The sequence below is a fragment of the Ornithodoros turicata genome, chromosome 7, assembly GCF_037126465.1.
Source record: "Ornithodoros turicata isolate Travis chromosome 7, ASM3712646v1, whole genome shotgun sequence".
Lineage (NCBI taxonomy): Eukaryota > Metazoa > Arthropoda > Arachnida > Ixodida > Argasidae > Ornithodoros > Ornithodoros turicata.
The window spans coordinates 22454184-22481113 of record NC_088207.1 but is presented as its reverse complement, the minus strand read 5'-3'; the positions used below and the strand labels follow the sequence as shown (position 1 = coordinate 22481113).

Below are 26930 nucleotides of genomic sequence, written 5' to 3'. Positions count from 1 at the left end.
CTACCACCGACCGTTAAGAGGTTCGTATTACGCGCCTCATATTCACCTACGCTGAGACGCCGGAGTGTACTCTCTCTTTTTACCCTGTTCCCCCTGCCCTTTGTGTATGAAAGCTTCATTGCTGGTTCGTGAGTCTATCTGTTCATCTCGTCCTGTGTTCATCCGGTGTTTTTTCCCCCTCAAACTCAAGGCAATGTTAATATCAAAGCAAACAGGGAGTTACGGAAGGACGCCACGAAGATTTGGATTCATCCATACTATTACCTTATATGCTAAACAGAACAGTGAGTCTAATATTTATTCTCAATCTTTGCACCTTAAACCAAGGCAAGAGCAGTCCTGGAACGTCCTTGGTTGTATCTTGCACTATACTCCTAAAAAAAAAAAAAAAAAAATTGAACTTCTTTCCTTGTCACATATATCCCTCCCTTTTTGGAGACTTCAGTTACTCTCAAAAAGGATTCTCCTCACTCCCTTCAGGGAGTTAAAGGGACTCCTCCCTTCAGGGAGTGAGGAGTCCCTTTAACTCCCTACTGGAGAGTAATTGTACTCTCCGAAGGGTGTGATATTATGTGGCAAGGGTGTACTCCCCAAAAGGAGTTACGATACACCTCTTTTTTAAGAGTGTACGAAATACCGTTTGAATATTAACGTAGACACAGTTTTATGTATCTTGATATGCAGTTGTTTTATAATTTTCCTTAAAAAAAAGAGAGAAAGGCTGCTGTAACGCAGTTGCTATCATCAAGGATAGCAAGGATGTACAAGGATCAACCTAAAACTGTTGAGGCCTGAACACTGTCTGAGGTTGTCCGTAAGCCTGGCTTTCCACTGGTATTTGGGTTTCCACGCCGGTTGGAGGCTCCATGCCGGTTGGAGGCTCCATGCCGAACTGAAGATCCGTTCGGGTCTGAGGTTCAACCTCGTACGGAGGCAGCACGGGGTACATCGGTTCGACGGTACCAGGTCGAACGCCCGGAGGAAGTGGCTGTAACGTTTCGTGCGTCGAAAAAGGTACTTTCCGGAAAGGCTCTGGGAAGGTCTCGTACACTTTTCCAAGTATCGAAAGTAAAAACACCTGCATTGGGAAGAATGGTAATGAATATTCCATAGAGCAGAAAAATCGAAATCATAGGCATGGGCGTTTTCAAGATTTTTTTTTTTCCCAAAGGGGTAGTGGGGGGGGGGGGGGGGGGGCAAAGTGCTTCGGGGGGCGGGCAGACGTGCATAAGTCTGTTAATTGTGGTTTGGAAATTAAGTTTGTGCTGGTTTGAGTCTTGTGTTGTCCTTCTGTTTTTGCCGATACAGACCCGGGTTTTTGGGCTATGCAGTTCCTGTTGAACAAATTTACCGCGGGGAAAGGGCGTGTTTGCTAAAACGATGTACTGCGCAAAAAAATCGCATGTTGAGCCGTTTCAACGTTAACGCCTGTGTCACTTCTGTATCATTATCACCATGTATGATTGACGTTCGGTTGTTACTCTGGCGTAGAGTTGCGTAAATCTAGTTCCTAGTAATCCCTGTGTAATACATCTGTTACATGGCCATTCCCATGAATATTGAAACCAATGGTGTCCAATTAAACGTGTCAAGCAGCATTGATACGCACTGGTGACGTCAAGGCGACCCGATCTAATGGTCATTGAGTGGTTGACGCTTTACACGTCAGATGACGCTACGCGCGTCCGTTCATCCGTCTTCATAAATCCTAGCGGATAGGTGGCGTCCGCAACCAACAGGGAATGAAATTATTATTATCTTTATTATTATTAACATTGTTATCGATTTTGAACCCATACTAAGACAAGCGCGTCTAAATAAGGGACGAAGACAGGACGGCACACACACTTCGCATGCTTTCAACAACAGCTTTACTGACAACAGACAGCCAGTTTTTATACAGATAGGAACAACATTTCCCTATTACTCAAGCCTAGGGGCGCCATGCTGACGCACGAGTTTCACTTTACTGAATGAAGAATGACTCATAACGTTCAATTCTTTTGCGTGACCTTGTGTTCCCTCTAGCCCTGCATTGCAACTGCATTCTTTACATGGTGGCCATGGTTGCCATTAAAACCCTTTAAACTTTAGTTATGTTCCTTGAGGCGAACATTGAAGAGGCACTAAGCAGCTCCAGGAATTTTCTCTAATTATTATGCTCTACGGAAGAACGTGGCACACGAAACAATGCCATTCAAGGAGCATAATCCGCGTGAGTCTCTCCTTCCTATTCGGAGAGCACCTACGTCACATGTCTCGCACGTGTAGCAAAGCTGCATTCCAGTCACTGGAGACGGGGGAGATTTCGGACTCCTAGCCAATAACGGGCCTCCTTCACACAAGCAGCGGTGTGCGGGGAGAACCGGTTGTGGGAACATCGATGTGACCTCGCGTAGCAATACAGCACTGACAACATAGTGCGCACATGAAGTGGAATATTGGGGGCTTTTGGTACGGTTTGAACTGACTGTCATAGGTATGACAAGTGAGAATTTGTTTAGAATTGACCTCACTTCTCGATATTACAACAAAATTAATGTATAAGCGCCACGCATTCTGAATGGCTGATGGTGCGCGACGTCAAAATGACGTGCGGTTATTGTCGCCGGGACATCACAGGGCGGGGCATGAGGCGCGAAAGAGTTCAATTAATATATTAGTCATTACAATCAGGGCCGTAGCGACGGGGGGGGGGGGCGAGAGGGGCAACCGCCCCGGGCGCCCTCGTCAGAGAGGGCGCCGAACGGCAGGCCCTGGCAGGTTGGCTGGACAGAATAAAGCGGGAACGAAGAAAATTTCACACACACACACATAAAGATATGATGATGAGATGGGGGTGATGCTGGCCAGCAGGCTGGCCGGTGCCCCAGTGCCGTTTGTAAGTAATGTGAGGTGATGATGGGGATGAGGATTCCGGTAATCAAAGCAGGGTTTAGAGGCCCGTTGATGACAGGAAATCCCAAAGGTAACGGAGATTTTCGTGCATATGAACGGCACTGGACCATGGGCCCAGCACCTTGCCTATGGTGAAGGGTGGTTGCCTATGGTGATCGATTGCATGCAGTCCGTGCGCTCCCGCTGATAGTCAGGGTAGTCCGTAAGCAGATGGCAAGAAAATTTCAATCTACGATGTCGGCAGTGCAAATAAGCGTTTTCATTCCTTTGTTTACAGGGCCATGGCAGTGGGAGAGGGGGCGCTACAGATTAACCTATCGTGGGGGCAAACTTGCCTCGCTGATTACAATACATTAGTCGGAGTCATTATTTAGAATGGTGTAAGTGCAGGCTAGCTGGTGGATAAACTTTATGATAGGTGAGTCTGAGCGATGGGCTTGCCTATCGACCCAAGCGACACAATGTCTTTGCCCGATATTGGACCAATAGTGGCAATGTTGGCCCAATATTGCCAATATTGGGTCCAATATTGGGCAAAGATGTTGTGCTGCTTGGGTCATGGAGTCATTATTTGCGGCAACATCCGTCGGCAACGTATCACAATGCTTTAAAGTAGCACAGTGTGACGTCCCTCGTTTCCGATGCCGAAGGAGGGACGGAGCACAAAATTACCGAAGAAAAGGGGATACACTCAACGCGTGGGCACCTGCAGAGGCGAGAAGGAATAACAACCACACACTTCGTCAACTACAACAAGACATGATTTAATGAATAAAAGTAAGCACTATGCCATTATTCAGTTCGTATGATGGATAATACAAATCGCGGCAACAACACACATGATATCAAGCGAACATGGTATACTTTAAAAGAACAGTTATACAAAAAGCGCGGTTAATGAACACGTGAATCGTGTGCAAACGTAGGAGACACAACAAGGCGGCAAGAGTGACTGACCCTGACTTTGCGCATCACGACGACACCACATCTTCACCAGGCCATGGACGATGGCGTGGCAGACGAGCTCTGAAGATGACTTCAGCAGTGACCTACACGGCCGCCTTTCCATGCTGTGGCTTTCGGTTGCTGCTTCCGTCGATCTTCATCCGCTCTGGTCTCCATTCTTGGTCCACGGCCGGGTCAAACAATAGCGAAGACGGCGACTTGGCGGCAGGCCTACCGTCCCACTTGGAGGCTCGGTCCCAGGAGCTCGGCTGCCGCCCTCGTCGATCCGTCTCTTCGCTCGCCACATCGTCGTCGGGTACACCTCTTTCCGGTCAGTCACCGCCAGCTGGGCCTCCTGTTCGTAACTTCGGTTGCCCGGACGTCAGCGCTGGTGGAAGGAGACTTCGGGGACGAACCCTCAGGTCGAAGGTGGGTTCCAGGCATCAAGGCGCCGCCGTCGTCCATCTCCCTCCGGGCATCCGTCCGGGCTCCCGCTCTGGATCACATCTCGACGACTCTTTTTTGGTTCGGACCCTCGATGCAAACTACGATTGTCTGTTTCCGCGACTGTTCCACTCTCTTCCTCTCTCTCGAAGTCACCCATGGTTTATATAACCTTCCCGCGCCATGACACAGCCCGGGTCAGTCACGTACGCAAAACCAAAAACACATGTGCGTCCGAGACTGCATTCGAAGAACGCTGTAATTGCCACTGTTTCCGTTAACATACAGTTATGCTGCCCTCTACACAAAGCCGCCTCTAGGGGAAAACAACACCGTCCAAGGGGGAGCAGATGTCACCCTTCCCACGGAGAGACACTGCGCACATGCCAACTAAAGTTTTATGGTTTTCAACTGTGGGGGAACACGAGCTCTCGCAACCGTTTGGAAGTAACAGGGCGCGCTGTCCCTTTGGTGCTAGATAATTGGAAAAAGTCTGTGAAACCGATTTTGTCAAGAAACTCGGACCGTCACAACAGAAGTCATTTTTAACACCCAGTTTTCCTCCTATAAAACTGTTAAGTAGGCCAGTAAGATGCACCATGCGAAGTAATTTACACCACAGAGTCATAATTATCGCAGAAATTGAATTTAAAATACTCCACAAAAAGCGACCGTGCGCAACGGTGGTGAAGAGCAGTACCAACCTATGATCTGCGTGGAACCTCGCGCTGACGCTATAAGGAGAACGCTTGCTGATTGGCCTAGAGAAATGTCTGCTACTCCGCTGTCGTCTACTACTCGGCTGTTCGGGATTCTGATAATGCCTTTCTCCTTGCTCGGTAATGCTTTGGCCGCTCCTTCTATCCCCAATTCTCCAGGAGAACTGGCAAAATAGGTTTACGGCGGCAAAGGGACAAGGCGCTACTCCCACTGACCGCCGAACCAGAACGAATTCTCTTTATACCGTCATCGGTGACGTGCATCGTACCTCCTCATCCTCGTTATTGCTGAAGTGGCGAGTTAAGGGTGAACGCGCGGAGCTATGTTTATGTCAGTTTTTTTCTGGGGAACAAATTGCACACATCAAAACTTTTCGCGCTATTCGGTATAATTACACACACACTTTCATCAGATGTCTTAACCTGAAATTTTTTTGGATGGCCCTCTGTACACCTTTTAAAAAATATATTTTTCGTATACTTTCGTATACCGGTATACCGGTATCGTATACGGGTATTCTTTCGTATACCGGTCTATTGCCCCCTTTAACTATTCTTGAGGCTCCCAGTGGTGCTTTTAGAGGATCCTTGGCAGCTACAATGGCGTTTTACGAAGCTCCATCGAGTTGTGGAGCCGAGTCGATGTCACATCAGCAGACGGTGTAGTAGCGTCCTGTCACCATTCAGTTCGATCGCATTTCATTTCAATGACCATTGAAACGCCCGTCTGACAGCACGTTATAACTATGTGTTACCGCAACAACGAAAGCAAGCAATACCCAAAACGCACTGTCGCACACAATCTGGGTGGGCGCGCGATCCTGGTCACCACAATCCCGCTGGACACGCCTGCGTCATCCGCATTTGCTATGCTATTTCGGCAAATTTTGCAAATGCTATTTCGGCATTTGCCTATATTGTTCTCTTCGTCCGGGTCGCCACCATCTTGCCAGCCCGGGACCGGCAGTATGAGTAGCAAGTAGGCGAGGGAGAACGGGAGCCGCTGCACCTGCGCCAACCCTCCTTGAAGTGCGTAATCACGCTCGCGAATGGGGCACAAGAGTCTGCGTTGTCGATCTCTGTCGCCATGACTTGTTCTGTACACACTGCGGGCGATCACAGCCGCTGCCTAATCGCGATTGCGCGTGATGTGGATCCTGCGTCAGTGCGTTTTGCGTACAAGCTTCGCATCGTGGTTTCTGGGAGCGATATAATCATGTGTGGCAAAACAGGAGTGTGCATAAGTGCTAAGCTTACCGTAAACAAGGCATCAGCAAAAGTCATAATCGCGACCTCCATTGAGAAGATCTTCGCCTGCAGAAAAAAAAAAGAAAAAGAACAAACGTGTTCACTAAATTTTCTTCTTGGAATACATGGAAAGCAATCTCGATCTCTCTACTCTCCCTCTTCAGACTGAACAACAGTCTCGTATATGGAAAAGAAGGGTTTGGTAAAACAGCGGCATTGAATTGTGTAGTCACGCCAAGAGGCTACAATGCAGAACTGTATTGGCGAGACCAGGGATTCTCCCAACACCCCTCACCGAAAAGCCAGCAGCACCCCCTCTTTACGGGATATTCCCCACCCCCACCGCGAGTTGAAAATGCCAGAGAAATCCCTGGGCACCATTATGAGGCCTGACCAAATATGAGATACACGCATTTTTCTTGGCTTCGGCATTGTCAAAGCCAAATATGCAGGCCCACACTGCAGGCCTCTGATACTTACATTGGGCACATCTGGCTTGTCTTCGAATTCGTAGGTGATGTAACTATTTTCTGCTGCAATAGCCTAAGGGCATTGATAGAGAATATGATCTCACTTAAAAGTATGTACACACGCTAAATATTGTCGCTGTGAAAGGTTGTAATGTAAGGCCACACTCGCCAGCGCTCATTCTGGCCGTCTATCTGCGGCTGCGTACCAAACGGTTGGGCTTAGCCTGATTTTGAAGGGTAGATAATATTACTGCGTGGACCGACCCGTGTCAGTACCCTTACTCTTATTGTAACTCAGATAACTGAAAAGGCATTAAATTGTCAATATTGTTGCTTTGACGCAATAACATTAGTAGAGGCTGACTCAATACGGTTGCGGACACGAACACCCGAGCAGCGACGACAGCGAAGACAGGCAGTTGAAAAAAGTCAAACAAACAAAACAAACAAACAAGTCAAACAAACAAAAACAAACAAACAAGTCAAACAAACAAAAAAACAAAAAGTCAGCGTTCCTTTTTCATGCCTCCTAACCCATGCCTCCTAACCCATGCCTCCTAACCCATGCCTCGGTACCCGCATGCAGTACAGTCTGCAGACTGCCGATCGCCATACGTGCTGCGTCCGCTAAATCACCGCCGCGCGCATCTCCCCATACTTCCCATACCGGCATCAAAAGCCCAAAGGATAGCAACACTTTCCACGGCTCTGCATACACCACCGAAGCTCCATCTATGGCGTCATCCAAAAAGCTTCCCATGCTGTGTCAGTTTTGATGGATTATGCACTTTTTTGTGCACTGCAGGTTGCAACTGCAGGCTGTATACCGCTTAGTGCCTGTTTAAACGGGCAGCGAAGGCCTCTTCTATAAACTTTGATTGCCTAGAGTATTCTACAACTTATAACGTGCGCTCTCGTGCACAAACGATAATCGTAGTTAACCCGTAGGGGGGCGAGATGTCCTTCGTCTACACACCCGCTAGACGGAACTCCCTTCCTTATAGTTCAGGGAGCCCGCAAGCAAAGAGTAACGATGCGTCGCTCCGTGACGTGGAGAGTACGTGACGTGGAGAGTACGCGCCATGTAGAGGCAGCGCCACGTCGTGTCCGCTATCAAAAACTTTATTTCACCGTGATACCTCGCGTTTGCTCCCTACAGGGGTGTACGTCACAAGGTACTGTCACGCCAGGAGACCGAGACGCGCCTCCTAGGTAACGCAGCACTGCTCATGGCTGATGCTTCGCAGGATATTACTTTGTTGTTGTTGTTGTTGTAATTGTCCAGTGACGAGACTCCCTTTAGCGAAACTATTGTACATGTCGGCTTGATGAATGAAAGAGGTTCCAACCAATGTCGTTGCCTCTTTGCCTCTTCAACGCTTCACATAGGACTTCATAGCGTGGTGTGTGGTGTAACCAACTTACCATGACGAGTTCCTTGAGAATAGAGGGCTGCAATGAATGGAGTATTAAGTTACTACCAACAGAATTACTGTCTAACGAGTGAGATTTCCGTTTGCTTACATAGAGGACTCCCGGTTGCCTACGCTTGGGCTGAATTTAGACGACAAATGCATTAACTACATATGTTGCGCCAAACTCTGCGTATAACGTTAAGTGCCTCGGAAAAACGGCGTGCATACCTTTATAACGGTTCCTGTTGCATTGTCTGCGTGTTTGAAGCTTAATATATTGTATTTGGCAAAGTGCATCTGAAACATAAGAAATGAGCCTGAGAAATCATTCACTGTACAGAGGACCGCCGCCGATGTTCATGATGCACTCATTTACTATGAGGTTATGTGGCGTGATCTAATTCGCGTACACTTTTATTTGCTAGCCATGATATGCAGATGTCTCATCATGACGCCAAATCACGACACAGAGGTAATGCCTTCAGGACATGCGGAGTCAGCCAGAATAGCATCGTTATCCTTGGCTTCGTACGTGCAACAGTTTCTATGACTTCCTGCAGCCCAGCTATTGCATTTTACAACTATAAACGGCGAACTACGTAAGCACAGAATGAAACAGCCGAAAGAAGCTAAGGCTTCCACTTTGTACGTGGGTAACAGCGGCCAGAGAGTCGAACGTAACCTGAACCCAAATCGAAAACCGTTATTAACCATTATTTTTGGCCGAACCAGCACTGAACCGAACCAAAAACAGTCGACGCCATCTTGGAACTGAACCGTTAAGAAAATACCCGTAACCAACCAGTTCAAATAACGGTCCATACGGAACTATGGGCGAAACTTTTCATGTTGTTCTTGAATATAACAAAATATTTTCGTCCTTTCTTTTCTGTTTTTATTAGCTTCTTAGCTTTCCTGTTCGAAAAAGTCGTGCAGTGCAGGAATGCAGTGGATTTTCTGGAGTCGTGAAATAAAGGCAAAGATAAGATCACAAAGATAGTAACTTAGAACTGTTATGACTACTACTGTCTTAGACATACACATGAGTGTACAAGGATTAGGGATCACTGGGTAGAGTTCATGAAGTGACATATAGCATAGCTATACAGGGTGTCCACCCTAACTGCAGAATTGATCGATGACACATGGGGTGCGTAAGCTTACGTGAGCCCCTTACAAAGTAGAGGGCCAGCCACCCTCATGCTGGCCATAATGAAAAGAAAATACCAAGCATACCAAGTAGTTGCGACTACTGACTGGTAATCAATGATTTCAATGACTTAAATGACTTAGGTTAATGTAGCAGTCTTGGTTGATTGTTATGATCCTACGGAGATTTTTCGAACAACTCGGTGGGTTAGCTCACCACCATGACAGAAGCTACGCACTGGGGCAGTCAACCCAAACCATGGTTATGCTCCTTTCGTAACCGTTACTAATGTTGCCTTTCATATCGCACAAAATCTTTTGAAATCTTGAATGACAGTACGCCTTCCTGTCCACTTCAAGCACTGTACCACACAAACAGAAATGTGCTTTAAGCTGCCTGTTATATGCTTCATTTCCACCCGTAACTCCTGAAACCAGTTCGTAAACCGAACCGTTTCGAAAAAGACCAGTTCAAACCATTATAGTTGCCTTCCGGAGCTGAACCGGAACTGAACACTTCTCGTTGAACCTAAACCCAAAGCGAAGTGATAAGCACTTTTGGTTCGACTCTCTCACAGCGACAGAGTGAATGAATAGCTGTAAATTATAATGAATTATAAATTATGAATTGTTATGAATTAGTTAACTACAATGAATCATGTGAATTATATCTCAGAGATGTGAGTGATGAGCAGGAAGCAGCCATTAAAGTCAAGAGTGAGAGGAGCCCCTATTCCGCCGAGAAGTGAAGCCGGAATATGGACGCTACGACGTCACCGATAGTCCGGTTTTGATCTTACACTTCCTTGTGGTTGCCCACATGCCATAGTTTCGGAATGCCTGGATGTAGGTGTGACCCTAGCGTTTGATGTCTTTGTTGCTCCGACATGAATTAACCAAGATGGCTGCACTGACCATGAGTATCCAGAAGCACACAAGGGGCCTACACACCATTAAATTCCTAATTAATTAGCTATTAGGACCCACCACAGTAATTGGGATCATCCAGTGAGTCACCGTGCCAATTGGGGAGCATCTAACTCATGTCAAGACCACCCAGCATGTTTCTGGATACTCGTGGTCATAAAAAGTAAAAAATAGACAAAAATAGAGTGGAGGGAAACTATTTATTTGAAAATCAATGCTGCCAGCACGAAGAAATCGCTCTGCAACAGGAGGCTGACCACCAACCACCATCTTGCTCGTAGTTGTAGGGATAGACGACAGGTGGCTACTTAGTCGCTAGGCATCACACCAGATGGTGCCACCATCCCTCTCATGGTGATATGCATGGAAGACAGAAAAAACAAGAAAATGTGGTCCATGTCTAGTTTAGCGGCGCCACTCGATTTCAAACTTCTAATCTACATACCTGGATGGAATTATGCAAGGTGCATTGTAATCCATAATAATCAAGCAGCGGTCGGTTCCACAAATTCCCCCAGAGATCAGTCTGCCTGGGAAAGTTTCAGCAGAGGCGACCATGTAATCTCTATGCGCACATTGTTTACTCACGATAACTGACTCACACCTCACACTCTTCCCAGCATGCTTTTCACCTGTTCCAATGAAAGCACTAGATCTCGACGAGTGTCATTTGTGGTACTCCTACGCATCAGCCATAAGGCCTGGTTTTCCTGGAGGTTAGGTCAGGTTAGGTCGATATATTACATGTGGGGGTTCCGGGGGCGGTAGCCCTCCCCCCGCAGTTGCTAGAGACTGTGCATGCAGAAGACAGTGCGGGCAGAAGACAGTGCCAACTTTGGTGCGGAGCAATTGCGTGAGGAGGAGGCCGACTGTCGTCCTCTAGCGGAGTTGCTGTGCGTCTTAGCAACGAACAGGCTAAAGGCATGCTGGGAAGAGTGCAAGGTGTGCGTAAGCTGTCGTAGGTAAACAATGGGTGCATGGAGATGACATGGTCACCGCTGCCGAAACTTTCCATGAAAAACTGATCTCTGGAGGAATTTGTGGAATCGATTGCTGCTTGATTATTATGGATTACGATGCACCATGCATAATTCCATCCAGGTATGTGGATTAGAAGTTTGAAATTGAGTGGCGTCATTAAACTAGACATGGACCGGCGTTCTTGTTTACGCAGACTTTGCGCTCCGATTAGGCCTAATCGCTCGTCTTAAGCCTTTCTTCCGGTGTTGCTCTCACATGTTGAGACTTGTTTAGTAGTGTGCATTTATTTAGCAGTGTCTCTCTTTTTATTTTTTTTTACTTTTTCTTCCGCCAATAAATTCCCCCCCCCCAGTGTCTCTCTTGTTGCAATTTTTACCCACCGCTAGCATTTTGTTTTTTTTCTGTCTTCCACGTATATTGCAATGAGGGGGATGGTGGCGCCATCTGGTGTGATGCCTTGAAACGAGGTAGCCACCTGTCCTCGATCTCTATACCTACCAGCCACCAACGAGCAAGATGGCAGTTGGTGGTCAACTGCCCATTCCGGAGCGATTTCTTCCAGCTGGCATAGTTGATTTTCAAATAAATTGTTTCCTTCCATTCTATTCTGGTGTCTTTTTATATTTTTAATTACCGCGAGTATCCTGAAACATGCGGGTGGTCTGGATACGAGTTAGATGCTCCCAAATTAATCTGGTTACTCACTAGATGACCCCAATTACTGTGGGCGTCCTAATGAATAATTAATTAGAAATTTAATGGGGGGTGTCCAGGCCCCTTGTGTGTTTGATGATACTCGTGGTCAGTGCTTACTACTGTCACTGGTCGCGCGGTGTAGTCGCCATAGTCGCTGGTATAGTAGCGTAGTCGTTGTACGGGAGATTGCACCGTACATTTTCTGTATCCCCTATTCGGATAGAAGTTAACTGCCACAAAAAGGCGTATGTACCACTCCTTTCTGAAACCAGAAGCCATAACTATACCATTCGGCTCAAAGGCAGGCTCAAGTTCTGTGTTTATAGCGTATCGCTAGCTATCCCAAGTGAAGAACTTTTCAGTGAAAGCATATACAACCTATGAACATTCAAAGCCTCCAACTCTGTCCCATAATTAGTAATCCAATGGGTTAAATGTTGGACTTTCACGCAGATAACCTAGACTCAGTCGCCAGTAAGCACGATTTTTAAAAAGGGACGTCAACATGATCTCGCCAAGGACAAACGAACCCAGAAATTGATTAGGTAGCCTTGATAGGACACCCCACCCCTTTGTTCTCCTCCTACATATCACCTTCATATATTACAGACCCTGCCGTAGTCTTGCACATGCTTGAGTGTGCCAAAACCTGAAAAGTGACCTGAAACAATACTACTCCCAAAGTTCTGTGTTGGGAGCGGTTGCTGAAATCGCCAGCCCTGTGGCGGACCCTTCATGACAGATTAGCTGGATCCCCCAACCGCTCCTGCACGGGCTGGAGATCTGAGGCAACCGTGTCCCACACAGTACACAGGCTGCAAGGCATGCTTTCAGTGAGGTGCTTCATTTTGCACCGGTGTCCGCGAAGAAAGCTTGTACTGCTGCTTTGAACATATTGTGGTAATTGGACAAACTGCTTACCATGGCTACTGCTAGAATGCCGTAGAAAAGGCTGTAAACTAGCCATACGTTGAGCAATGTGATGTAAATCTGTAAGGGCACTTTCAGCATCTGAAAATGCAAAAAGGAAGAGCTTACGTTTGTTTCTAATGCTGTAAATGCGAGGAACAAGAGGAGTGGTAACCTACCCTGACCACTGCAAAAGCCAGGCAAATTTGCATGGACAGCCTGACAATGTTGTTTATCTCCAGGTACAGGAACCTGCCCATGCCCATGTACTCTGTGTATATACAAACGTTGTGGATTCATTGCAAAGGAAACAACTGTTAACTTTCTATCTACCGAACGTCCATGTGCACTCTAAGAAAGGTATTTTAATCATTTTGTGTAATAAATGCATCGCCAGGGAGTAAATGCACGGGACCAGAGTGGGGACTGCACTTCACGCTCTGTCCCAAGAGGCACAGGAATATAATGCACGTGAAAGAATGAAAATACTTCGAAATAAACTGGCATATGTGGAGTGATATAAATTCTTTCAACATGCAAAGGGCACAATATCGCTAGAAAGAACCTCTATATTTTCCTCTGTGTGAGTGGAAAGTGGCTAAGTTAACGAAGTTGTATAGACTTATTCCATCAAATTCATGAAGAGCATGCATTTACATAGTCTGTTGCTTGCATTCGGTAGACCATGTGCGAAGTACAGCGACTGTTTGGAGTTCTGGCGAGTAAATTTCGGGATTAGGGAGCAATGGACCTCTACCGAAGAAACGTCACTGTGACGTATTCATGAAGTTGGTGGACACAGTGAAACCGAAACAGCGTGGACGAAGAACACAGCCGCTTCACAAAGCCGTTTTCCTTCACGAGAGTAAAGGGTCCCTTTTTGGTATTAGTGGTACGCACAAATGGGGTTACGTTTTTAGTCGATTTGGTGTCTTCATTCGCGTTCCCAGTCCACCACGGAAAAAAAAAAGAAAGATGTCTCCACCGAAGGGTTGGTTGCACCATCTCGAAAGTCAACGTCGTAATCCCATGCAGAATGTGGTTTGTTATTACGACTTAGTTCGCGCTTACTGTGTATAGGGAAACCACGTTCACCCTTAGATAAACTGACGCCCTACAGGCTTCGGAAGATGGAACAGCCCAGAAGCCATCTTTAGAAAGGGCTACCGAAAAGATAGTGTCACTGGTAAAATGGAGCAGAACATGGGGGGAGGGGGGGCAATACAACTAATAATATGCATGGATTGCATAAAAGCCTTACAATATGAAAAACTATATTTAAACGTGGCTTTCTTGTGACTTATTGATTTTTTGCTATAGTAGTTCCAGTCTACCAAGTTGGCGGCGCTGTTGAACCACCTGACGTCATTTGTTTGTAAACAGGCAGAGGTCTATTGACTAGAAGCTGCAATTAGTGCTCGCTCCCTTTTTTCTTAGTGTGCGTTTGCCTGAGTACTCAGTGTTTACCGTACACGGTTTACGGTACACCTTCACAGGGTTGTATAAAACTACGTACATAACCAATTTCTGCTTTTCGCTACCTCAAATCAGCCTTATAGACACCTCCAACATATATTTCCTTTCGCTTGATATGAGCATACTTACCTTCAAGAACAGTCACGCTACATTTCATTTGGGGAACGTGCATTTCTCGAGCAAATTAATTTACAAGAATGCGAGTACGATCTCTCGTAGCCTCCTCTGTCATGTTGTGACACTTTTGTCCGCTGCCGAGAACGGTCTGCTATGCCGACGGGGGAAGGCAACCAATCGACTGCGGAAAGGAAGAAAAAAGGAGCCGCGCGCCTCAGAGAGCGGAGATCAGCCGAGGGAATGTGTGACGTTTCCATTACGTTCGCCGGGGTGCTCACTCTCCCACACCTTCTGCTAATGTATTCTTCGAAACGAGCCACTAGGTGAAGAAGGTGCAGAGGGAAAGACCTCGTGACGTCACGATGACATCACACATACGTCTCTACACATGAGAAGTTGAAGCCCTCTTGGCTCCAATGATTTATAATGCCGATAGTCGATTGTATCATTCATGTCGGTGAAAACTGTTTTCTTTTTTTTTTTTTTTTTTTGATTCAGTGAAGTAGGGAAGTGCAGTACCAGGGGACTCAAAAACCTTACCAGTGACGCTTGGAGGGCGGCAATTAAACCGGTTTCTGTGCATAACAAACTTTGATCAATTCGTTGTTATTGATCGGCGTTTACGGCCGGTGTCATCAGCTGCGTACGGCATGAAGAAAAGTCAAGCGAAGTAATTCAGTCAAGTCTCTCACCTTGAAAAAATGGATAGGAGGTAGTGACGAGGTGTAGTGCCTGATAAAAACAAGAACAGTCTTCGTGAATCCATTGTTAAACGGTTGCGAGAGCTTATTGCTACTTTCTAAATACAGAACTGCATCGCATGGGCTGGTGTCTAACTTTTCGCCTCCGGTAGGGTGAGGGAGAAGTTTACGTCCCCCTCTACACACGCATTCTAGATTTTGTTTCTCTCTTCCCTCGTCCTAGAGCAGCAGCTTCTTGCCCGAAAGGTGTCTATTTTGGCGCCCCTTCAGGCGGGCTCATATGACACCCGTAGATGCCGACGCTCCTTCAAGGCTGGTGTAAGGCTGGTTTGGAGTCCGACGCAGCAGGGCGTAACGACGTGCATCGCGAGCTGCTGTCGCCGAGTTCATAGTTCGACGGCACTCGGCGAAGCGCGGCGGTAACGCGCGACTCGTCGGCCGCCGTCGGAGGAGGAGAGCAATGCTCTACATCTGGCGGTGGCCAGCGAGCTGAGCATGGCGTGGGCTTCGGCGGAGTCTCATTTCCCAACATGGCGTCGCCCATTCAGCTTTTGATCGAAGCTGTTAAGAAATCTTTCCCTATATAATACACGACGGATGGACTATAAGACGACGTAAAGAAGGAGAACAGCTGGGAAGAGGTGTGTCTTTCTTCTTCATTTCAGTGTCCATGTTTATGTCAGTGTGTGTCCAGCTGCCGCCCGCGACGCCAGCGGCCGCCGTTCCGTTCATAGTTCGGCGCTATGAAGCGTAACGTGGCGGGAAGGCGGCGCGCGACCGCGCCAGCATTCGGCAAAGACGAGGAGCACGTCTCTACTTATGGCGTCGTCTGGCGGTAGCTTCGACAGCTGCGCTTGTCGTTCGAAGCCGCGAATGATAATCAGAGTCTGCGCGAAACGCGAATAGATGACCGATGGAGAGAAAAAAGAAGAGAAAAGAAGAGAAAAATAGAAGAAGTGCAGAAAAGGACAGACTTCAAACTTCCGACTCGACACTTCAGAGTGCAGACTTCAAACACAGCAAAGTTCAGAGCCCTGCGCTCTGACTCCACCCTTATTTGCGTTGTAAACGTGGTCATTGTCATTCGTCACTGTCGAGGTAACGATGTTTCGTCTGGTCAACTATGAGTTCGACAAGTATTTCAATGCTGTTCGGGACAGGTTTGTCAAAGATTTGAAGCTATAGGCGAGGGACGCGTTGACAAATAAATCGGTACACTCTTAAAAAAGGGTGTACTGCAACTCCTTTTTGGGAAGTACACCCTTGCCACATATATCACTCCCTTTGGAGTGTACAATTACTCTCCAGTAGGGAGTTAAAGGGTCTCCTTACTCCCGGAAAGGAGTGAGGAGACTCCTTTTTGAGACTAATTGTACTCTCCATGAGAGGGCGATATATGTGGCACGGAAAAACAGTTAAAGTACACTTTTTTTTTAAAGAGGGTACGCATGTATCAAATGACATCGTGCCGTCGCTTGCCTTAGCTCCTGTCTATATCTCGTCAGGCTGTGATCAATTGACAACGGCGAAGCGTGGCGAACTCGGGCCCCCGGCGCGAAACGCTGCGCTGACTGACGAGACTTTGAGTCAGAATGTAGGGGGGTCCCCGAAATCCACCATTAAGAATAAACGTTTAAGAATAAAACATTCAAGAATAATCCGCTTAAAAAATACACGGTTAAAAATATATATCCTAAAATAAACCGCTTACTATCCCCGCTTAGAGATCACCGTTTAATAATCCACCATTAAAAATAAACTGTTTCAAAATCCCCTCACCATCTAGCACGGAGCCGGACTGATTGCAATTTACGCCGGGTTATATCATGTTATGTTAGGTTGGTTTGGTTTCGGTTAGTTTGGGATAGCTTAGGCTAGTTTGGTCCTATGAGGTTAGGTTAAACCCCTTGCTTGCAGTTCACCTTGATTTGGGCCATACCATATGGCTCTAGCAACTGTAGGGTGCATTTGGGGGGATTCTGAAACGGTTTATTTTTAACGATGTATTCTTAACCGTGGATTCCTTAGCGTTTATATTTAAACGGGGATATTTCGGCGATTATTTTTGTGCGTTTATTTTTAAGCGTATATTCTGGGAGATATGTTTTTAACAGTGGATACTTACGCGTTTATTTTTGAAAGATTATTTTTAGTGGTTTCAAACGGGATACACCCCGTTCACGGGATACACCCCAGCCTTCACAATATGACGCGCTATTGACGTCGTTCAAATCAGGAGCGATATCGGTATCATTCTGTGCAATGTTTGGGCTTCAGTAATAACAATAACTTGGGGCTTTACGTCCCGATATCTCTGCAATAATGAGCGACGTCACAGTGGATCTATGGATTAATTTAACCCACCTGAGGGTTGTTTTTAACGTGCGCCGAAACCTCGACACACGGCACACCATATTTAACGTCCCTCGAGGAACACAGCGTGTACCTTTTAGCCTCCCACCAAGTTGCCCCCGTTCTCGGCTGTGTTTGAACCCGCGATCTTGGGATCAGCAGGCAGACACGTTAGCGGCTGAGCCACCGAGGCTGCTTTAAGGTTGCAGTGCAGATTACGTATGTCATTTTGAGTTGAGGTCCCTTCGATTTGGCTGCACCATTTCAAGCACTGCAGCACTCTCGCATTTGTTTTTTCGGTGCCGCGGGATCCACCTGCAGTTTCCTACTCGTTTCGTGAAAGTGTGTGCCTATAATTCTGGACGAGTTCACAGCCAGGCTGCACCCGCTGGATAAGAACTGCTACAAGAGCGCAATAACGTCGAGCAGACAATAACACGGATCCGCGTCTGAGCGTAGAAAATTAGGTTAAGGTCATGTGCTGTTGTTTAAGTGAAAGACAAACTCTACGACAAACTGTCTTTGACAAAACTGTCAACTCTTCGATGACAACACCTCTTCAGCGACTTCCACATACTTCCGATATACTTCCATATACTTCCCCCTCCTCCTTTCCGAATCGTCTGCACTGGTGTTGTAACTAGTTGTGCTATTGCTCTAGCGATGTGCTATTCTTTCCTGGAACAGCAGCAAACACGTCTTTCATATTTTATCGCTCTAGAGGTTAAACAGAATTAGAGCTACCTCCTCACGCACTTTATGCTTCTCACCGCTTCGAGGTGACGGTCGGTTCGCTTCTGATCGCTCTCTTTCCAGGACTCCCGAACGAAGCTGAAACATGGTCGAGTCGGACGCAATAGATCTGCTCTGAAGCAGTCATTCCGCAGTAAGGTATATTATTCCGCGGGTAATTCGTATTCGCGCAGAACCCCAACGCTATCCCATACGTACGCAAAGGTTGTAGCGTACGATGTAGGAAGACTTTCTATGAACCTAATTCTGAAGTGTGCAGAGTGCACTCCAAACGGATTTTATGCATCATATATTTTACGGCACGTATGCCGGCAGTGACTTGTGCTGTAAAATTACGGATATTTTTCTTGCAGTGTAGAACTGTTCAAACAGTGGTGTACAGGTAGTGTACACGTAGACGCGTTTTGGTGCGCGACGAAAGTAGTTCGTTGGACGACCGCTAGGCTGAAGGCACCATTTACAGCTTACTTGCTTGAACTCTGAACGTTACGAGGAACCGTCAGTTACCTCTTCGACACGTGACATTCTTTTGGATGGTAGAGATATGGTATAGTATGGTATGGAGATATGATAGTCATCGCGATAGTTGTCCTAAAGGGCTTCAATCAAGTGCTGTTAACTTACAACAGATGCAATGGCGTAGCAAGTAGCGAATACCATTCCACTGGACATGTTTGTGCTGGTTATCTGTGCAATCTGGAAAGGAAAAAGCCTCGGTACTCAAGTATAGGCAAATTACACCATCAGGGAATGACGGAGTACTCACATATTACTGTGCCGTTTTATCGGAGGAACGCAAGTTCACAGTGAACCAATTTACGACTAACCTGTAGAATACCGTTGCAGTCGTTTTTTCTTCTCGTATGCACGAAGTTGAGTTGGACGGGATGCTTTCACTCTAACTCAATAAGAAAGGTAGCACATGCGAAAACAAGAACCCTGTAAAGGAATGGAAGTACAGGGTTACCCAAGGGAGGGTGTGTAGCCCTGTACAGACAATCCACGTTCTTGTCCAGCGTCACTTAAAGTAGCTTGGAAGGCACCACAAACACATTTTTTTTACCGCGTGATATAAATATACAGTCGACCCGCGTTTACCCGGACGACTTCGTTTCCTGTGAAAATGTCAGGATAGCGGGGGAACCGGATAAGTGAAACACGAAAACCGGAGTGATCCTAAAAGGACGTCTTTGTTGACCATTACACAGAAAATATACATTGTCATCTGTTTCATTCTAATACACGCATCCAGTTCTTGGAAACCTTTGATAATGGCATTTACTTGCGAAATATTGTTCTGTTGCTCGAAAAATAATAGCGCCTTTCTCAGTGCCACCCGCGCAGTTTTCTACCGTCACAGCTGGTGCATCCACGCTTTCATCATCAGATTCTTCTTGAACACTATCGGAAGCGGCCATACTGACGATGTCGTCATCAGTGATTGCAGCGCAGGGGTTCTCGTTGCGGACCTTCCCAGTCTGGAATGAGCAGACTGTTCGGTGGATTACTTTTGTGTAACGTGCAAAGTCAGAAAGGGAGAAAATTCTTCCTAGCAACACCGTTTTTGTGTCAGTAAAAAGGAGGCTACGACCAGGGTTCTCGACCTCCCTTGTCTAGGTGCGGGTCAAGTGTCCTTCCTGGACAATGACCGGATAACTGAAGCCGATTGTTGGGTATGAGTCACTTCTGCTCCCTGGGATTCTCGTCCGAGTCCGGAAGCTGAAGTCCGGATAAACGAGGGCGAAATACATGGGGAGAAATCCGTCCCCGTGTGTTTTTGTTCGGATAGCGCAGGATCCGTATAAATGAAGTCCGGATAAACGCTGGTCGACTGTACTACCTTCCGGAACTGTCATGCAAAATATTTCCGTTGGGAAGCGCGTACTTCATGAGGAAATTTACAAGATTTCAGATTTTAGGGCAATTCGCATTGCAGGCTTTACGTCCGGTGCGTTTCCTCTGCTTTGTGGTCTTTGGTAACAGAAAATTAACACTCTGTGAGAAGTAGGACACTATCAGTGGACATACGATTCCTATTTTGTCGTGAGCAGGAACAACGCGTTCTTTGTAACATGCGCTTTGTTTGCCAAGTACTTTGCGTGTGTGAATGAAGGTGACTGTGGTTTATCCCTCCTCTCAACGCATTCCTCGAAGCCATTACTTCATTGCATGGCGTTGAGAGGATTAAGCGACCGGACGGCGCCTAGCCTTGTGAGTGCATCGCAAAATTAATCGAGTATTCGTCTGAGGAATTCATTAAACGTTTCATGTTGTCGAAGAATCTAAACACTTGTATTTGACTTTGCTGTTTACTTTCATTGCCCTTTTCAATACACCTTTCAATGCTCGCTGTAATGAAGCACGTTGGGAACAGCAGCTTCTGGCGGCAGGTCATATTATCGATTGTACCGTGTAGCGTTCTACGTATTTTTTAGGAACTACCGGGCTCCTCGGTGCCCCTTATTTAGTTAGCCTCCACTTGACTAGTACCGACGAAATACGTACAGAAGCTGGTGTGCACCTGACCCGAATGCTCCTTATCCCGAACAGTGCAGACTGGTTACAATGGGTAACTGTAACTAGAGGTGCCATCGCACGGCTATCCATGCCCGAGAATTCGGGACAAAACATAAAGCGGGCTTCACCTGGTCGTCCGCCATAGAGCCCATGTATTAGGATCAGAAAAGCGCATGCAACACATTTTTCTGACAGGATCTGTATTCGTTCGCTAGTGGAACCTTCCCTGTGCTACAGCGAAGCTTTTAATGCAGTTTCTTTGGCTGAATATTGATATATTCGAGGTTCCATTTACGTTACAAATTTTCAACATGTAAAGAGGGCTTCATTTGCTGCACTGAAGCGTTGGAGTGAAACCCACCAGCATCGTATGCGCCATTCCAAACACCTCGTTCGTGCAACATTTGAGACTCCTATACGACCAATCGGAATTTTGTGTAGTATTTGTGAAATACTCTATAAAGTGGAAAAGCTTGCACAATTAAAGTGTACACAAGTAACCGGCAATTGTCTTACTGGAGATGCGGTGTCGTAAAATGCGCCAAGGGCACCTACAACGTAAGAACGTGCGAGCACAACCCTCCAATTAGCGTGGAGAACCAAGCAATTCTGCAGCACAATCCTGCGTAAAGTGAATGTTGTCGTGGCTGTGCAGTGAGAATTTATAGGGTCGCGGATAGCGTCGCTTGCAAAAATCGTTGCTGCTTATTTAGGATATTTGTAACAATGGAATATAACTAGTGTCTGAGTAGTCTCTGCTTTGGCTTAAATACTTTTCCCCTATACATATTTGGGAGGGGGGAGGGGGTCGTGTGCTATTTTCCGATCTGAAATTCGAGATGAGATTGGGTGCTATTCGTACAAACGTGTGTTGTCGTTTTTTTTTTTTTCCTTCTGCCCAGGAAATAGCCCGCATAGTTTAAAGGGGTACATATTGGCCCAACGTGCATTTCTTACGAATTATGGTAACAACATGCCGCATAACGTAGCATTATATATGTTTCACATAGTTTATTCTTGTACTCAAATATTTTCACCAGGCATGTGCACAGATCACTAATAAGTCGTGTACCTGATACGTGATGCAAAGTCATACGTGATTAGAATTCCAGCAGAATTCTAATGTAACCCGAATTGGTCCGAAACTCAATCGAGATGGAATAATCGTGCGGAATCGTGTTTAACCGTTTAACCCGAAACATTTTAGACCGAAACCCCATGAGCAGATGATAATTTTCTCTGTCTTTGACTTGCGTTACCACTGCTACTTAATATAGAAGGGATAGATGTAGTCGATCAGCATAAGAACCCATTGCATTGCTTTGTGAACAGCGTATTGTACCAGGGATACCGATGCTTAGCAAGTGCTACCTACTTTTTTTAGGAGAATCTGCGTGGACACTCGTTTGAACGTGACACACAGAACACCAGATTCCAAACAAAAACATTTAATATTGTTGAGCGCGAGCTCTCTGGAAATGATTGCATTGTTGTTTGCTTCATGTATTAAAAACAAAAATAAAAATAGTCGTGTACGTTCGATGGGGAACGCGAAAATACTGCCTTATTGTATCCACGATATACTCTAAAAACGGTACTTCACCGCATAGCACGCTCTGCGCCAACCATTGCCACGAATGATAGGGGTTATCGCTTCTCATTCGAGGAGAGAGGGAGGCGTATGCCCTTTTTTGTCATATCATATATTCAAATTGACACAAAAAGGCGTACGCCCCCTTCTCTCTTCGAATCAGAAGTGATAACCCTATCATTCGCAGAGCGTGCTATGCGGTGAAGTTCAGTTTTTAGGGTGTATAGACAGATGTCGGTAATGGTATGTTAAGCTGTTATGACGTAGCTAAAAGCCAAACATCGGCGGGATTTGAACCACGCATCTTTCAATTGCCGATCCCTCATTGAGGCTTGGGTTGTGTTCGCCTGTTGTGTGTTTCAGCTACAGAACACTTTCCATCGTGCTAGTATAGTAACAATTGAGTAACACGACATGATTCCGGGTTTCTATGAGCGGTATCTGTGTTGTCTTCCTCTATTGTCCTGAAATGTTCATTGGTAAAGTGCTTGTTACCCACCATCGCAATCCTGAGTTCCAACAACAGAACTTTTCGTTGTTTCTTGCCCTATGCAGATCTAACAAGCCACCCGCACTATTCGAGGCTACATACGCGACTTCGTCTTAAGGCGGGGTCCCATAGCCTTGATTTGAGCAGCAGCAGCAGAGCAACAGCAGCGGAGCAGCAGAGCTGCAGCGACACGAGCGGTCCCATAGCACTGGGCGAGAGCAGCAGCGCTGCCGAGCTGCAGAAATTCCCTGCTGCTCTCGTATCCGAATTTTTGGTTGCTGTGCTGCCCTGTTGCTCTGCAGCCTGAGCAGCCGGTCTCGAAAGCCAATCAGGAGGCTGGTTGGTATTGTTTTCGTTCGACGGTGTTTAGGGTTAGCAGGGCGGTGAGTGACGGAAGAAGGTTTGTTTCAGGTTGTTCTGTGATTTGATTCTGAAGACCTGGATACGCTTGTGATTGCCAGTAGTTTGGAGCGAGTGTTCAATCATCGGGACTGCGTGAAGTGCGCTTTCAGGACATAATTCAGTTCATAAAGTTCAATAAAGTGTTCGACCGAACCTACGTGATACATATGTTGTGTACCAGTTGTAGCTACATGTTCGCTTGTTTTCTGGAAAGTACTTCAAAACCCGTGACCTGATAACGTATACAAGCAAATTACTTTCACGTCCATGCCGTGTGAAAACCAAACCGAACAAATTTCTTGTGGTCGGTATTCCAAGACCTTGCTAGGTGGTTGTAAATGAAACTGACCCTTGAAAAGGGTAGATGGAGATAGACAACGTTCAGACAACAAGAAAAGGTTTGATAGAGATAGATAATGAACCCATTCCTTGTGAAAACAGGCAGAAAGCAGTGAGTACTAGCAGAAGGGGCCTTTGTTTTCGTTAGACAGTTTTATTTCACTAAGAGCAACGTACGCATTTGACAGTCACCGTAAATCAAAATGTCGAATACTATAGTAACGAGGCAATATTTATACGACAAAATCCCGTAGAAGAATCTCCACATAACACAGCAAGGACTGTTCTGCACAGCACAGCACAGCAGTAGGACGAACCTACGTTGAATGTCATGAAACTGACTACACATCAACGAAGAGTCAGGTAATACGAGGCTCAGACCACCACCACACTCATCTCAAAGTTCACTTATGAGCTCCAAATCCACAATATATCTCTCACACAAACGCCTTTCACCTAGGATTGCGTTCCTAGGTGTGTGCACTAAAAGGCTTAGCCGCTGCGTACGCCTTCGGAATGTGCGAAATGTAAACAATGCCACAGTTGCCAACACGCTTTGTGTTTCCTAAGCCGCTGCTGCCGCTAATTCAAAACGAAGCTATGGGACGCCCCCAGCAGCAGAGCAGCGGCAGCAGAAAGCTGCTCTGCTGCCATGTTGCCGTGTTGCTGCTGCCGCACCGCTGCTGCTTTGCTGCTGCTGCTCGCATAAAGCTATGGGACCCGGCCCTTAGGGTGGTGTCAGTCTTTGACACACCGCTTGCTACCGCTCGCCAGATGACAGTGTTGCCAGCGTTCACGCCGCGCCGTCTTGGTCCCCATTCCCTGCCCTGGCCGGCGTGGTATAGCGACCATACACTATTAGAAATGAACTTCACCGCATAGCACGCTCCTAGCCAACCATCATCTCGAATGATATCGTTATCTGCCCTGATTGTTGAAAACGGGAGGCGCGTACTCCTTTTTTGTGAGGCGTATGCTGTACCTAATTGCCGCAAGAAAAGGCGTATATCCCTCACGTTTTCAACAAATCAGGCGGACGCCAAATTTCGTGGCCGCCTGAGGCACCTCGACTGGGGGCACCTCACCACTCTAAAGACGGAGTCGCGTATGTACACTGTTAAAATGGAACTTCACCACATAGCAGGCTCCTAGCCAACCACCATTCCGAATGATATCATTCTGTGTCATGGTTCGTTCAAAACAGGGGGAGGAGCCTATCTGGGACATGCATAATGTTCAGATTGGCGCCTCCTCCCATTTTCAGCAAACAAGGACACAGAATGAGATCATTCGGATTCGGAATGATGGTTAGCTAGGAGGCGTGCTATGTGGTGAGGTTCCATTTGACAGTGTCGGCTCCGTATATTCGAAGAGCCCACAGCGCCTCCCGTAGGCCGTTCTCCACGTCAATATCATGAAGACGCAAGCCTACACTCTAAAAACAGAACTTCACCGCATAGCACGCTGCGTGCCAACCATTGCCATGAATCCATTATTGCTCCTGGAGAGGGTCGGCGCACAAGTCCTGTTTCTACACTCTAAGAAAAAAAGGAGTACTTTATTTACTCCTTTTAGGGAGTAATTGCATTGCCACAAAAAATAGTCCCTTTCGGGAGTAAATGCACGGGAGTAAATGAATGTCACAGAGTGAACACCGCATTTCACGCGCTGTTGTAAGAGTCCAAGGTACATAATTGGTGCGCATGCATGAAAATACTTTGAAGCAAACCGTCAACCGTGATATATCGTGTGATATAAAATCTTGCGCCATACATATGGCACAATCTGCGAAAAAAAGATGCTCTAACTGTTTCTTACTCTGTGTGGCTGGAAAATTGCTACGTTGGCTGAGTTATACAGCCATATGTCGTTCAAATTGACCAAGGGCACATATTTACGTAGACTGTTGTATTCAGGAGACCATTCGCGAAGTTTAGGGACAATTTGCAGTCTTGGGGAGTAAATGTCGGGACTAAATGTTGGGTTAGGGGACTAAAATGGGGAGTAATTGCAATCTAGGGGAGTAGAAGCTGCAATTACTCCCCGTTTTACTCATTTTTTTTCTTAGAGTGTAGAGCACGTTGTGGGCGTCTGGCTATGAATGCGGCATTGGAAAGAGGTCTGGTCACGCCCATCTTGAGCTGCCGGACTCAAGAGCTTGGACACAACGCTCTACGGGATGGAATAATGTTTCTACATATTTTTTTTTAAATGTCCTGCAAGATGTACGCATCCCGCCGATGCGAAATTACGTCTGTAGCCGCGTGACACCGAGGCGCCACTGGGGCAGAACGAGGTGGTGACAGAGCTGAATGAGCTGTCCTCCCGCAACTCTGTAAGAGCTGTTCTATTACCGCAAAAAGTAATGGAAACGTAACGGAAGCGAAATTACACACTCTAAGAAAAAAAGGAGTAATTTTGCTCCTTTTGGGGACTAAATGCATTGCCACAAAAAATAGTCCCTTTCGGGAGTAAATGCACGGGAGTAAATGAATGTCGCAGAGTTGAGACTGCATTTCACGGGCTGTTGCAGGAGTCCCAGGTACATAATTGGTGTGCATGCATGAAAATACTTTGAAGCAAATCGTCAACCGTAAAATGTCGAGTGATATGAAATCTTACGTCATACATAGGGCGCAATTTGCGAAGAAAGATGCGCTAACTGTTTCTTACTCTGTGTGGCTGGAATATTGCTACGTTGTCTGAGTTATACAGCCTTATGCCGTTCAAATTGACCAAGGGCACATATTTACGTAGACTGTTGCATTCAGGAGACCATTCGCGAAGTTTAGTGACAATTTGCAGTCCTGGGGAGTAAATGCCGGGACTAAATGTTGGGTTAGGGGGCTAAAATGAGGAGTAATTGCAGTCTAGCGGAGTAGAACCTGCAATTACTCCCCGTTTTACTACTCCCCGTTTTACTCATTTTTTTCTTAGAGTGCACGGCTGGCATCAGAAACGGATAACGGTAACGGCAACACACGCGTTACCCTTCCCTGGTACTGAGAACTACAGTCGTTCAAGGGGTAGCGGCACACTGTTGCCTGTGCATTTCTAACGCATATTTTGTGTACGCATACCAAACGTCTCGAACGCATTGAGAATAAAACTGTCACATATTCAACGAACGTCACCATGAGAGAAACACCAATCGCAACTCAGATGCTTTGGTGTTGCTCTGTTCACCTGTACAAAGGATGACGCGCTATTGGAGCCGTATTGAAACGCTGCTACTATACATTGAAAGAAGTAATCGCTTACGTGTTACCTCAGAATATGAAATGCTTCACAACCACTGGGTTCACTCAATGGACATATCGCTTTCTTCTCTTGATGATCCTGTTGGCTGTTCCCTTTGAAACGTTCTACGAGTTGATGACGATGTCATGGG

The 26930-nt window shown here is 46.5% G+C and overlaps 1 protein-coding gene across 2 annotated transcripts; it reads right to left on the bottom strand.

The window, feature by feature from the left end:
- Window positions 1-613: 613 nt before the first annotated feature.
- On the bottom strand, window positions 614-26930 carry LOC135399689 (uncharacterized). Of its 2 annotated transcripts, none has more exons than XM_064631421.1 (12): window positions 26808-26930; window positions 18967-19139; window positions 18825-18896; window positions 15087-15126; window positions 12981-13072; window positions 12814-12903; window positions 8368-8436; window positions 8249-8278; window positions 8150-8176; window positions 6735-6797; window positions 6264-6320; window positions 614-1078 (listed from the first exon to the last, which is right to left on the bottom strand). In XM_064631421.1, the coding sequence occupies exons 3-12, from the start codon at window positions 18870-18872 to the stop codon at window positions 776-778; spliced, it is 819 nt and encodes a 272-aa protein (XP_064487491.1). In that variant the 5' UTR covers window positions 18873-18896; window positions 18967-19139; window positions 26808-26930; the 3' UTR covers window positions 614-775. The 2 variants fall into 2 exon arrangements, with proteins under 2 accessions (XP_064487491.1, XP_064487492.1); XM_064631422.1 differs by having other exon boundaries at window positions 19028-19139.